The sequence below is a fragment of the Protopterus annectens genome, chromosome 1.part1, assembly GCF_019279795.1.
Source record: "Protopterus annectens isolate FY-2018-M chromosome 1.part1, PAN1.0, whole genome shotgun sequence".
Lineage (NCBI taxonomy): Eukaryota > Metazoa > Chordata > Ceratodontiformes > Protopteridae > Protopterus > Protopterus annectens.
This window is the reverse complement of record NC_056726.1, coordinates 551,621,721-551,636,341: the sequence shown is the minus strand read 5'-3', so window position 1 is coordinate 551,636,341 and position 14,621 is coordinate 551,621,721. Positions and strand designations below refer to the sequence as shown.

General features: G+C 35.5%; 1 protein-coding gene across 1 annotated transcript in view; it reads right to left on the bottom strand.

Moving 5' to 3' along the window:
• Nucleotides 1–14,621, bottom strand: part of LOC122814860 (phospholipid-transporting ATPase ID-like) — a 2,026,011-nt gene that overhangs the window by 805,351 nt on the left and 1,206,039 nt on the right. The window contains exon 9 of the mRNA XM_044087143.1: nucleotides 14,317–14,399. Coding sequence (XP_043943078.1) covers nucleotides 14,317–14,399 — 83 coding nt within the window. The remainder of the gene's footprint in view (nucleotides 1–14,316; nucleotides 14,400–14,621) is intronic.

Below are 14,621 nucleotides of genomic sequence, written 5' to 3'. Positions count from 1 at the left end.
ATCTGCTTGTGCCTTGAAAGAGAATTACATAAATTATTTTCTATTGGCTAAAAGGACATTTGAAAAATGCCAGTGTTGAAAAAATGTGCAGCTTGAGTATTTAGTAAGGCACTAAACCTTGGTGACAGAAATTGGCAGTAAAAAGGGGTCATTTTTGTAATCAATAAAATTCAGAGATGGATTAGCTGCAATGAGGAAATACATTCAACTTGTATTCAGGAAAATGTTACTCGCACTACACTAAATCAATGTTACATTTGCAAAAAGGCTATCTTACATTATTACTATTTTGTACTGCACAGGATGCTGAAATTTTACTTCAAAAGTAAGAAAAAAGACAAGCCTATTAAGCATCTTCCTAAAGTCAGAAGGAGTGCTGTTAAGATAAGGTCTCATGATAGAAATTAAAAACAGACATTATCAGCCAGAAAAGAACAGTGGCAGACGATAAAATAGCTTCAAAAGCTGTTAGGTACTTGCCTGCCACATGAACAAAACACAATGCATACCAGAGTGTCTTACAAATTTTAAAGCCATTCATTCTTCAGAGAACACTTTGTTTCTGCCTGCTGGTAAAACAACTTTTAAGTCACAACATTTTTTTTGTAACTGGTAGTACATGGAGCAAATAAAACTCCATACACTGTAAAGAATTATGATTGGGTCACTGATTATAACCCTTACTACATTTTCTCAACCTGGATGCCAAGAGTCACATTTTGAGCTTCACTCTCAAGGGGAAATTCTGGGAAACCCATGTTTCAGATGCATAATAAACTACTTATTATCCAAGACCTGATCATAATTCTCCATATCTGAATTACGTAATTTACCCTTTAATGTTCATAATAAAAAAGATGGGGTTTTATTATAATATTCTGGGAATGTGGTAATATTTGTGCTATACTCCTCCCCCTAGCATATATTGTAATTTACACAAGAATCCAACCACTGTAAAATGTCTCCCATAACCTAGCTGACTTTTCAAATCTCATTTCAGATTACTTAAGTTGACAACTTTCTCGGTTTTCTGCTGTAAAGTAGTCATTTTCCTGGACAGAAAGATCAGGTTAACTTCTGTAATCAGGATACGTAACGTGCTTGGAATGTTGTAGTAATAGTGCTACGCAGTTATACAAGTGTGGTAGCATAGCTTGTTGACATTTTGGCACTGAACTCAATTCTGTAGTCCCAGGTTTGAGCCCGTCAACTTGGGCACTCTTATCAGGCAAACTGAAGCTTTTAAACTTATTTGGCAGGAATCAGGACAGTGAACAAAAAATATTTCAATGACATCTGTGCCAGTTGAATAAATACAGTTTTTGGAAGCACTTTTTTTGCTTCTATGGGGGGCAAGTTCCCAGTAGTTCCCATTAACAGTACTTCATCCACTATTTAAAAGCATAATATAATTTTGTCCAGGACTATTTCATATTAAATAAATGGCTAACACTAATAGCAGGAACCTAATTTGAGGAAAGTATGTTTCGGCCTAGTTCAACCTCATACTTTCAGCCAGATACCCTTACCCAGACTGAAGCTGCTCTGCTTATAGAAGTCCAATAAAAAAAGAAAGTTGACAAAAATAAAAACAAAGTAAATATAACACAACTATAGTATGCACGTTTCATAACACAGAATTATTCTCTGAGATGCTGCTGTGAGCTAAAGTGTTGCATATTGTCTTCATTTTTTTCTGAATTTGAACAATACAGTAAGCACAAAATTGTTATAATTAGAAAACATATGTAGCTATAATCTCCAAATCTAGCGTAAAGCATTTACCCCTTAATATGCTCCACTAAAGTCAGCAACAGACTTAAACAAGGTAAACATAGCTGTGAGTATGGTCAGTTATAAATTCAGTGAACAACTGTGATGATAGCAAACATCTGTGCCCTTTGAGATACCTACCTAAAGACAGTTACTATTTTAAACAATGTAGGCAGGTAAACAAAATTATGTGGAGAACTGCATATGTCTTAATATTTGTTTTTTTTTAGACAGGCGATTAAGATAAGCTTCAGCTACACGATACAGAACAGTGGGCCAGATTGTTTTTTATGTGATTGTTAGTACTACAGATGGCCAAACATGAAATTAATTGCTGAGTTATTTTAATTAATCAATCAATTTGCTTTTTTCATTATCCCTAAACTCCCAGTAAGCACATTTTATCCAGAGATGTTTTGTGCCAAGAAAATAATTATCTTGATCTCATTTTACAGAAGCAAATATTATAAAAGTTAGCAGGACTAGTATTTATTTATTTTGTGAGCTCATCTGTGTTAGTTCATGGCCCTAAAACCCTCTAGATTTTGCCATTATGTTTAGCAGACTAATGCAGAGACAGCTAAATGAAGACATATACATCAGTACGTCAAGAACGCATATGGGAATGAGAAATATAAATGTATTCGTTACAAATAATGGCTGAAGTTTCTCTTGCACACTTTGTGAAGCTGCCTTGTGGGAAACTAGCTGAGTAGCACATTCTGTATGGCTTTTTAAATCCCCCATTAATTACTATACTAGTCTTCGTGCAAAACGAAGTATAACACATCTGAAAACAAATGTAGAAGCTGAATAGCTGTTAACCTTATTTTTTCACTGCCTTCTCAGCTTACAGCTATAGAAGCTTTTTTTTTTTTCAAAACAAACATTTTTTTATGGGTTTAATATATATTCTTTAATATTCTCTGTTTTGTAGCATATTTAACAGAATATTATTCATTTTCTGAATGCATTCTGCTCATAGTGCATGAACTTTAATTTTCTAGCATTTATCAAAGACAACAGGGTTATTAGTATGCAAACAGCTTTTGCATTTTTTCATCTATTTTCATTATATTTACAGTTTTCCACACACTGAGTTAAGCAGTCATTTATTTGGTCCAGCTACCCATATTTCTTTTTAGATTGGAATTATTTTTTTAGATTAAGAATTGTAGAAATTATTAAATCAAGTGCACTCCACCTTGTTTACAGAACTAATTTAAATGGAGCATATGTAACGTATCCACCTTTTTCATCCTTTACTATGTATACAGCCCTTTATTACAGCAGTTTTATGCTCTGGTTTTAAAACAGGCTCATGTTCTCTTGGTTCAACCCCTGGTATTGACATAAATCTGATTGTATCAGACGCCACTGTACCCTTAAATGGTGTAAGGAAAAATCATCTTTTATTAGGGAATCCATTCATTTTATAGAAAAAAATAAATGCATCTGTTTTGATTGATGGGATTATATTCTGACTGCCATCAATGTGAAATACAGGTAACAGAGAATAATTATTATGTCTTCCAACAAAACTATTACATTCAAAATAAAAGAATAACAATGGGTGTCCTTAATGCACTGAATTTTCTAATTTGTTTATGGCTTATTGGGAAAATAAATGAACATGCATGCATTAACACTTACTTTCACTTTCTTGGAGACATTTTTTGTTGTGGGGGAAAAAAGGGACTCCTAAGGTGAAAGTGCTTAAAATTATGCTACCCAGTGTGCTGATAACTTTTTCACCTATGACTGTAATAATTTTGTACATCTGAATGTTGTTGTATACAAAGATTTGAATTCCAAATGCCTTTTCACTAAGGCAGCAACATCAGTTATCTTTATTATAACGGTATGCACTCTTTGTATTTAAAGATAAATAAGGCACAATAAGTTATTGTTATAAGTCCTCTGTGAATGATAATGGTTTCAACAAAAAATTGTTTGGTTTGTTTTGAGTAGGAACTACCCTGACTATGTTAGCAAAGACCTTATTAAAAATGATTCCAACAACAGAAAGGGAAAGTACAGGCTACTGATTTTAGATGGTGTCAAAGGAGTTTTGGATAGGGACCACGAGTCTATAGAAATCAGTATAAACTTAGCCATGATCTTTCTGTTTATAGATTTTAATGTCATTAAAGTTTCATCAGAAATAACTGGAGGGAATATTATTTGTTCAGTCGTAGTTTCAATGAATGTTTTAGTAAAGAAGAAAGATCAGAGAAAAAGGCTTATTAGTAAAAAAATGGCATATTTCTTTGTGGGTTTTGCTCATACTGTTGGTATATCAACAACAGTTCCCAGATTTTAGTACTGCAAGTCAAAGGCCTAACAAAGACATATATCACTTTAATTTTCTTACCCAAATGTAGTTTATGCTGCTAGTTTATTTCATGTGATGTATCTTTACATGTAATCTACAATGCAGGAGTCATGAACAATAGCATGACCTGTGAACAGAAAATGTGAACAATGCCTTTATTTTATATCTTATGTCAAGCTGTAGAAGGAGGGTCATACTGACAATGTTTTGATACCATCCTCTTGGGTTAAATGTGTTTTAAAAGAGAAGGCTTTCAAATACTGAGCCATCTATGTCTAGTAGTTAGTGCAGGGGATTAAACTCTGAACTGCTTATAAGCTGCTTCCTGTAATAAAGCATACATGGACTGAGTCCATCCATCTCATTTTGTCCACTGTATGACTGTGAGCAAGTCCCTTGAGCAGACAATGCTTCCGGATCACCCCTGAAACGGACACTTGTGTCCAGTGGGTTTTCCCAGTTAAGAAGTATATAAAATCTATTACACAATTCCTCCCCTAAAACGTGCACGCTGATTGGCCAGCCCAACCAGCATGCCCGTTGTAAATCCCTCAATATACTAACGGAAAAAGGTCCGGTCGCCCGGACTTTTTCCGTTAGTATAAAACACTGTCTCGCTATGTTAAAAGAGTTTAACATAGCGACACAGGTTTAAAAAAAGCAACAGAGATCTCCGTTGCTTTTTTTAAAGCTGTCTCGCTATGTTAAACTCCTTTAACATAGCGACACAGTGTAATAAGCGGAGATCTTGCGATCTCCGTTGCTTTAAAGCTGTCTCGCTATATTAAATGGGTTTAACATAGCGAGACAGCTTTAAAATAAGCAACGGAGATATCCGTTGCTTATTTTAAAGCTGTCTCGCTATGTTAAACCCATTTAACATAGCAAGACAGTTTTTTTTAAAAAAAAGCAACGGAGATCGCAAGATCTCCGTTGCTTTTTACTGTTTCGCTATGTTAAATGGGTTTAACATAGCAAGACAGCTTTACAATAAGCAACAGAGATCTCCTTTGCTTATTTTAAAGCTGTCTCGCTATGTTAAACTCATTTAACATAGCAAAACAGTAAAAAAAAAAGCAACGGAGATCTTGCATTCTCCGTTGCTTTTGCCCACAGCTCTGATGTACTGCGTAGGCATGCGCAGTACATCAGAACTGCCGCAGAATACCAGACAGCTGCGGAAGGGCAGTAAAGAGGCATTATACAATGCCATTATTTAAGAAAAGTAATTATTTCTTTTCTTAAATAATGTCATTAATATAATAACAATAACCCACTTCTGGGTGTGGGTAATGCTGGATTTACCCACGGTTGGCTTTGTTTGGTCCCTCGGGCTTCGCCCTCGGGGCCAAACCACGCCAACCGTGGGTAAATCCAGCATTACCCACACCCAGGCGTGGGTTATTGCTATAATAATGCATTAATTGTTTATTCTTTAATGTTATTAAATATTTGTGTTTCCATTGTGTCATTTTGGTCATGTGCTACCTTATAGTGACTGTTGTGTTCATTTTATGTGGTCTACAACATGATGACAACTGTTTATTGGTAGGCCATAGCTAGTGCTTTCATCTTTAAAGTGCACATTTGTTTTGGCTGTGTTACATTGTTGGTTAGTGATTTTCCACTAATAATTTTGCTGTCAATAAAGCAAAACCTAAGTGCCATGTTACTTCCTTCAGACACTGGCCATTACTCAGGTCTTTTTTTCTTCTTCACTCATTTAGATGTTGTTGTTGTCTTTCTGCTTTTCCTGGTTAGGGGTCGCCACAGCGGAACTCCGGTCCGCTAATGATTGGCAGTAGATTTTCACGAACGCTGAGGTGCCAGCTCGACATTCAACCTTCAGCAAAGGCATGCCCATTTATGCATGTCTTTCGAACGCCCACCAAACCATGGGGAGGACATGCAGACTCCACACAGAAGGCACTCCCCGCACTCCAGTTGAGAATCGAACGGGAGAACCTCTTGCTGTGAGGCAACGCTACCACTGCACCACCACGGCATTTAGATATAAGGGTGAAAATGTATGAAGCATTAGATACCTATATGTCTTGGTGAATGCTGTCATCTCCTTTAATCTGCCCCCAATTCAAAGAGCATGTTTCTAACTGAATTTCTTACATGGTTACAGATCTGCTCACTGTAAAAGCAGGAATTTTTACTAGCAGACATTATCTACTTCCAAAGGTGGCATGTAAGCTGCATTAGCTATTTTTAACTCTGTGCATAATTTTGCTCAGCTTTAGACACTGTCTGTTACAATTTACTGGCATATTTACCTTTTTGGCCCACGTAACTTCACTCTCTTATCCTCAGAAAGGTTAATCTACTGGCTCTCATTAAAAGGGATACCCATGTTTTTTTCAACTTTGGTCTATAAGCTTTTGTATATCAAATAGGATGTACATTCTGATCATCATTGACAAACAGAAAGCAGTCCATTTTTCAGGCTAACCATAATACTTTTGGGATCAGCAAATCAGAACAACTTGTTATTCCAGGCATGCTATATCCCAAATCATCAAAGTACTCTATCAAACAGTAAACAGAGAATTTTTAGTCTCCCATGAATGGACACAATAAAGCAGACTTTTCTCAGATTGGCAGGAGAAATGGGGTTCTCTATGAGTCGACATGTTGCCTCCTAGTTGAAAAGCCTCTATTTTCAGTTTTGTACTAGGGCTGCACACAGAATCAGGACTGTGTGACAAATGTTTTTTTCATATTATTGGAAGTCAGGACATACTGTATGCATTTCTTCCAGTATCTGATTATAAAGCTATCCATATGGGGGAGAATAGAAAAAAAAATCAGTCATCATTCTCTTGCTTCATTAGTGACCAAGGCAGCAATGTCACCATTCTAACACAAATTTCAGTCACTCAACTAATAACCATGTTTTTGCACAACAAGAAGCCTATATATTTGACTTGTCTGCTGACTGTGACAGCATGAATGTTATGTATTTAGCTAACAGCTAATGTGTTTCATTTTATGCTGGTAAAATAACTAGAAATCTGAAAAAAGAGTGAAAGTTAACATGATTATGACATGAAAAGTTAAAAAATGTATTAGCAAAATGCAATCTTGATAATGGCAAATCACATTTATTAATTCTTAGTTTTGAACAAGCATTTTTATACTGTAGAAAAGGTGGCATTATTGCTAAAATTGAATATAAAGAGTGCAATTGGATCACATTAATAAATTCCACAGCAGGGCCAGGTATAAAAGAAGCTTGTACCCTTAAGTTGGTGTTAAAAGATGAGAGGTTTAAGGCATTATTCATTAAATGTTGTTTAATCACATGATATGCTCTTATGTACTTGAAATGTTTAAGTGAAGACGGCAGTTTGTATAAGTCTTTATTGTTTAAATTTACATGCATGTTACTGAATCAGCACACTTTATTTTGATGACCCATTTTTCCTGCTGAGCATTTTATTGTTTTGACTGTTCTTCAGAGCAAGCTGTTAACTCTAAGAGTAAAAGTTCAACATTAGACTTACATCTACCAGCAGGGAACAATAACACCCATAATACCTGTTCCATTCCAAAACAAGCTGAAATATCTACTACCAGAAAAGAAAATATTTCTAAATATTCCACTCTTACTTTGTTGCACATATCAAGGCATAGTTCCAATACCAATTTCATTCTCTCAGATCTTGCTAACATTATTACTTTGCGCAATGCTGGCTGGTTTACTTCTCTATAAAGGTTCACTTAGCTGCCTGTATCCCCATATATCCACTAATGTCTTCTTATATTACTATAAACTAATTACTGAGGGAGTGTTTTCCTACCTAGGACTTGAACTTTGCAACTGAACAACATCATTCTACCTCCTTCTAAATTTGTTGGTTCAGTGGAGAATAAACATCTTTATTCGAACTCCCTTTTGTTGATGGCACTTAGGTCATTCAAAAGGGTATTTTTGAACTGTGTGACTTGATCTATAAGTAACTCTATTTTTCAAGTGAAAGGTGTCTTTGTAAACAAATCCTTCCTTTTTGTCCAAGGTAGTCTCTGACATTTCTTTGACTCATCCTATTAGTTGTCTTCTTTCTCATACAAGAAAATGAAGAGAACCTTGTATGTTATGAACATGTGCAGATAACTCAAGTACTGCACTGCAAGTACTGAACCACTAAGATAGTCTGATCAGCTATTTATGAATGAAAAAAAAATTTTTTCACTCACTAAACAGACCCTTTAAAATAGCTGGCTAACTATATTGTTTTCTGTTACGATAAATACATCAAAATTCATACTGAAAAGTATAATGCTTACCCTACCAGTTTAGTAGTAAACCCTGCAGTCTTTTTTAGAAATGAGCATCACCAAAAAATTTGTACCACTGTTGGAGAGACACGTATTCATCCCTTTTCAGAACATTACACATTGCATAGCCAATCTAAAGGTATAGCAAGATTTGCTTGTCATGCCTTATTTCAGACTCTTGTAGACAGCCTGCCTATTCTCTTTATTGAAGACTGCTTGGTACTCCAGGGTCACGTTATGGACACATTTTGCAATGCTAATTATAAGGAACATGACATAGTTGTACAAGTATATACTTATACTAGTCAATGCCTCAGTAATAAGACCAATGATCCCTCCTTCTGTGGTTTTTTTTCCATGTTTTGGCTTTCTTTTCTCCTCCTTACCGCTCCCCCAAATGAATATTCCACCTTTTTTTTTCTGGCTGAGAGCTCATATCGCCCTCTTATTCTTTCTCTGTTTCTAAAACCCCAAACCTGTTTTCCATCTCTATATGTGTTTCTTTTTCATTTATTCTTTTGTGGACTTCATCTAGTACATCTTTTCCTAGATTTTTGTCTTGTAATTCACATCCCCACTCCCACCTTGTCTTTTCATCATTCTCGTCCACCCTTTATCGCATAAAAACATGCTCCCCCTCCTCATATCCCTCCCCACTTTGTCTTTATTCATTAATTAGTGGACAATCAAACCAAAAATGCTCCTCACTTTTACATTTCCTACAATATGCTTTTCATTTTTCTTCTGGAATGTCCAAACAACTCCTTACACTGCACACAACTTTTTTGTACAATCCTGGATTAAATGTGATTCATCTCCACAGCAAAGAACATGCCCTCAGTTCTTAAAGCTCCCTTTTTTCCCATGTATTACAATCATGTTAGGCGTATGCTGCAACTTTGTTATTTTCTCTTTCTAAAGTTACATAAACTTCCCATTCCATTGTCTATACTTTTCTGTCATCCACAACTTTTTTAATATTATGCATATCTTGACATAAGCCTAAAAAAATTTGAATTCATTTTGTTTTATCTCAGTTTTTCGAAATTGTAACAACAATTTTCTTTTTAATTGTACATTAAAATTTTGACAAAGTTATTCTAAGGAGATATCTTACTTGTCCTTTCACATTCATTAACAATATTTCTGCTAATGCAAACATCTCAAGAGTTATTTCACAGAAAGGTTCAGTTCCTGTATGTATTAATGCTCTAATGTAAGACAAACTTGAATCCTAAGCGCATAAGAACATTGTGTAAAAAACAGTTTATGTGTTGCTCATACTTTGTTTTCATCCTCAGAACAGGCCTTTTCCTTTAGCTCCCCACTGCTGCAGTCCGTCTCATCCTTTTCTTTCTGTAGTCTTTCACTGGGACCTGTTACTGCTGCTGCGTGTCTTTACTCTGGAACACTGCGGTCACTCTCTCTGTTTACTACTCTCAGCTCCATCTTCCTGCAGCCCAATACAAAGCACGACCTTAAACCCAGTTACTACACTGGCCAGACATGCCCCATCTGTATCCATGCCATTATTTACAGCATCCTTCAGTCTTTCTGTCATCTCCTCACTGCCAAATATTTGGCCCATTACAACATTCCACTGCATAGCTTCCATTTCTTCTGGTTCTACTTTTGCCATGATTTTATTTTGTAAAACAGAGTTATTAAAACTCCTGATGCCATGATATTCACACCCAAAGCATTTTTTAACCTCTGCACTAGTTTCTGTTTTTTCCTCCTCCAGCTTTTCTCCATCTTAGATTCAGTGATCATCAGTAACAGCCCTCTCTCTGGTGACACCCAGTGATCACCTCACAAAGAGTCCTCCAAAGCACAGGGAAAGTTCCCAGATGCATTGGCCAAACTTCCCCTAGTAGTATCACTATCACCTTTGTTCTAACCCAGTCAACAAAGAATAAACAAAAGAACCTTCTAAATGGAAGACATTTTCAATTTGATTTTAACAATATAAATTTTAAACCTTTGTAGGTTGGCCTCCGTAAGGATCTTTATTGTTCTACCCACCTGTAGAGTTTATCTCTCTCTCTCTCTCACTCACTTTTCTATTTTGACATATTTTAACCCAGTCTTGTGTTATTCAGCATATTGGAGACATCCCTGACTTCTAGACCTATGCTTAAGATATTTCAAAAGGGGGTGTTGAAAAATTATCCTCCTTGCATAGGATTTTAATTTTGTTTAGGACCAATTTACCATGTCTTGTTTTGAAGTACTCATTTCAGCTCTCCTTAAGTTAATTTCCTACAATACACTACAGTACTTGTGTTAGTTGTCACTTTGACCAGTAGGGTGTTTGAAATGAAAGCCTTAATGCATCCTCCTACCTATAGATGGCCTAGAAATGTCTAATATACTCTTAGTCAAAAGATCTGTCTAGCCTTCATTCATCAAAAAAATCAATTTTCTTCTTTTTTACCACAATGCCCTGGTTTTAGGGAATGTATTATTACATTTAGTGGATCCCCAAAATGCAGTTGTAAATCTATGTAGGATGAAAGGTATTATAACTAGCTTGACCAGAATAAAGTAATACATTTTATTGGTAAGCATGCCATATCTAATTGATTGGTTAATAGTACCGTGTTCTGTTATCAACTGGCTAACACACTTACAGAGGGCTGCCTTAGAGAGGGACAATTGCAGCAATTGTCTTTTTTGGGAGAGGATGGCATCAGCCCATGAAACTTGAGAGATTAACTTTCTTATCTTTCCTATATAAATTCACTAAACGTAATAAACTGGATTGGCAGTAAAAGACTTGGGAGCACATCTTGCAATGTAATCCACCAGGGTGTACTAGTGGGTGCTGTTGCCTGGGCTACAGATGTACAGACAAGAAATATTCCCAATGATACGAAATCAGAGCCAAAATAAAGTAGATTATATGGTATCATTCAATGAGGCACTCTCCATAAAATTAAATGTGTGATTTAATTTCTATATATTCCTATCTCCTTTTTGTTATGTTTGTTTGATTTGATGTTCCTTTGCTTTAGTGTTCTGTTAAGTTGCTAGATGACATAAATAGTGAGTAAACCTGAGATGATAACACCTTCTACAGATCCTGCATATACCTGGGGCTGAGAGATCAAAATGCTGAGAATGTATATTTGGCAGTCATATAAGTAGGAGGTGCAGTTTTTGGTAGCGTACATGATCATAGTCAGAGGGCGACAGGTGGGATATTGTTAGCAAAATTGCATAACTGTGTTGCTTACTACAGCTTAAAATGTTTCATTTTGTCTGTGAGAGGTATCTTCTCTATAGCTGAGGTGTTGTTAAAAATGTTTCACTTTGTCTGTGAGAAGCATCTTCTCTACGTTTCACTTTGTGAGAAGTATCTTCTCTATAGGTAAAGTGTTAAAAATATTTCACTTTGTCTGTGAGAAACATCTTCTCTATAGCTGAAGTGTTGTTAAAAAAGTTTCATTTTGTGTGTGACAAGTATCGTCTCTATAGCTGAAGTGTTGTTAAAGAGTAACCTGTATAAATGAGATATGGAAAAAAAAAAAAACTTTTTCCTCTGGACTTTGATGTGTCATGTATTTTAACTAAATTTCTACAACAGTGTAAATATTGTCAGTGAAAATGTAGACTGATATACCCTCCTACAAACCAGCTTCTTTAGGACATGAAAGGCAGTTGCCTAGTTCTAATTTTAACCTGATTGTGTAGAAATGATAAAGCAAATTAGGAACTATGAAATGACTTGTTATGAGGAACAGGATACACAGTATCTTAATAACAGAGCATACAGTTTAGCCCACAGCTATTAAGTGAATATTGCAATGAAATTTTGCTGTCATGTGAATTCCTTTGTTATTTGTTATAGAAGTGCGTGATATCCATTTTAACTGTTTTCTTCCAACTAAAACCTGCATCACAGTGTAATGCTTACTACTAAATGTACCCTTTAATTTTAATGCTAAAATCTTAAAAGGGCTTAGCAGAATTCACTAACATTAATGCAATCACATATTATGCAGAAGTTCTGTAAAATATGAATGAGCAATGTAATTCTACTTTGCAAATGTTCATTCACTGTAATAATACAGCTGTGACTCTCTCCATCTCAGGTCATAGTTGAGAGGGGTCCATGGATCAGCCCATTAGTTTAAATAAATGAGTATGCATTGTAGCAGGGATATGAAATTCACTGCTTTGAATATTCTGAAGGCAGATGGCGTGCTGTTAGCGGAAATCTTAATCCGACTATGATAACTGCAGAGACAAAGAGACAACATGCTGTTGTGGTATGTAACTCACAAAGCAATTGCAGTGTGTAACTCACACATCTGCATTTTAATCTGCTTATATCCATAACAATAAACTAAAAAGGGGGCAGGGTTTAGAACTTAAACATCTTTAGCTCTGTGTTACTACATAGTTTGGTCAGGAATTGTTGTGCTCAAATGTTGTGCTTGGCAGTTTTGCAAAAAGTGCATTTCAATGAAAAATGGCTTTCCCTTTCTGCCATACATTTCAGCAACAAATACTGGGAAATTAAGTATGCTGTGACATGGTTTTCAAGTAACATATTACACATATACTAAAATTAGATAATATTTAATACTCCATTAAACAGAGTGCACTGAATTTGTAATCTTTTTTACATCATTTAAAAGAACATAAATAACATGACACACTAAAAAATATTACTATGTGAATAGCATTGTTGCCTCACAGAAAGAGGTCCAGTTCTCTGCTGGGATGCTTTTTGTGTAGAGTGTCCATATATTTCTTGCATTTGTATGGATTTTCTCTGTATATTCTGGTTTCCTCCCATCTACGGATGACATGTAGTAGGCAAAACAGTGACTTTAAATTGTCTCTAGATGTATATATGTGATGTGTGTTACAAAGAAGAAGGCCCTGGCAATTTACTTTCATTCTCCTCTTTCCAGGTAAACTCCATGGATAGCAGCAGCAGTGCACATGGCCAGTATAGCAGTAGAATATAACTTGAGAAGCATGGATGGATGGATGCATTTGTATCACAGTGCAAAAACATAACTGGAAGCATATACAACCTTCGAGGAAATACTTCAGGCTGGTGTACCATGATGCTAAACTGCACAGTTTGTAAGTAGTACAGACACTTGGCAACAATCACTGCATCCTGGCTGAAGTCTAAACCAGTAAGAGGCCATTTTGTGTTTCTCCAGCAGAAAGGATTGTTTCAGATGGAAATTATTTGCTTTCTGCTGTCTTCATTGTTTAGTTTTAAATATGACTTTTCCTTACAAAGGAAGCTGTTTTTATCTGTTAGAGAAGCAACAACTGTTTTTTTCCATGTAAATATTGTATTGTTTCAAACGGTGATAGAGCAATTGCATGTGTGTACTGACTTAACCTTTTCTTATTGCACGAGTACCTTTTGTACCCTGGAACTTAGCTTTAGGTTTAATGAGTTTCAAGTTATTTAATGGAAGTGTAAACTATTTACTAGTACTTAACAATATAAGACAGAAGTTTTACATTAGTTCAAGAAGTTTGGCTTTACAACCAGCATTCTTTCAAGGAATTTTTTTAATAAACGTTTAATCTGGTTGGTCTCTTTCATTATTCCTCAGACTATTAAAGAAGAAGGAACAGAGTTCAACAGCCATGGAGGCAGCTGCTACTCAATAAGGGGATAGAAAGCAAATGAATAATCTTTTATCTGACCAAGACCAAGACCTGTCACCTTTCAAAGAAAAACAATGCATACATTAAAAGAAGATTGGGTTCTGAAAAACATATGTGACTTATGTTATAACTGATTCTTCATAATATAAAACTATTGATTATTCATTAGATAACTGCTCCTCTGAAGACTGCAGTGAAACAGAAAAGAAAAAAAAAAGCAGTGCAGTTCATGTCAACAGCCACAGCATTACATTTGCTGTATACATACGTACCATCAAAAGCTGACAGTTGTTTAATATCTTCTCCCATATCACCTGTAACTGTTAATGCTTGTTTCACCTTCAAATTGGTTTCTCTGTAACATAAAGAAAAGCTTTCAATACACTAAGAAAAAAAATATTTTTTGTGTGTTCTTCAGTTATAGTACATCAAAATTCTATTTGTCTGTATGTTGTTGCATGGACTAACAAACTAAATAACATGTTTGCTTATAATGATGACAAATGGCTATTTGTTAGAGTACTGTTATTAGTTAGTCCTATTAAGAATAGCCCCACCCAGAGCTGTAGCAAGTGTG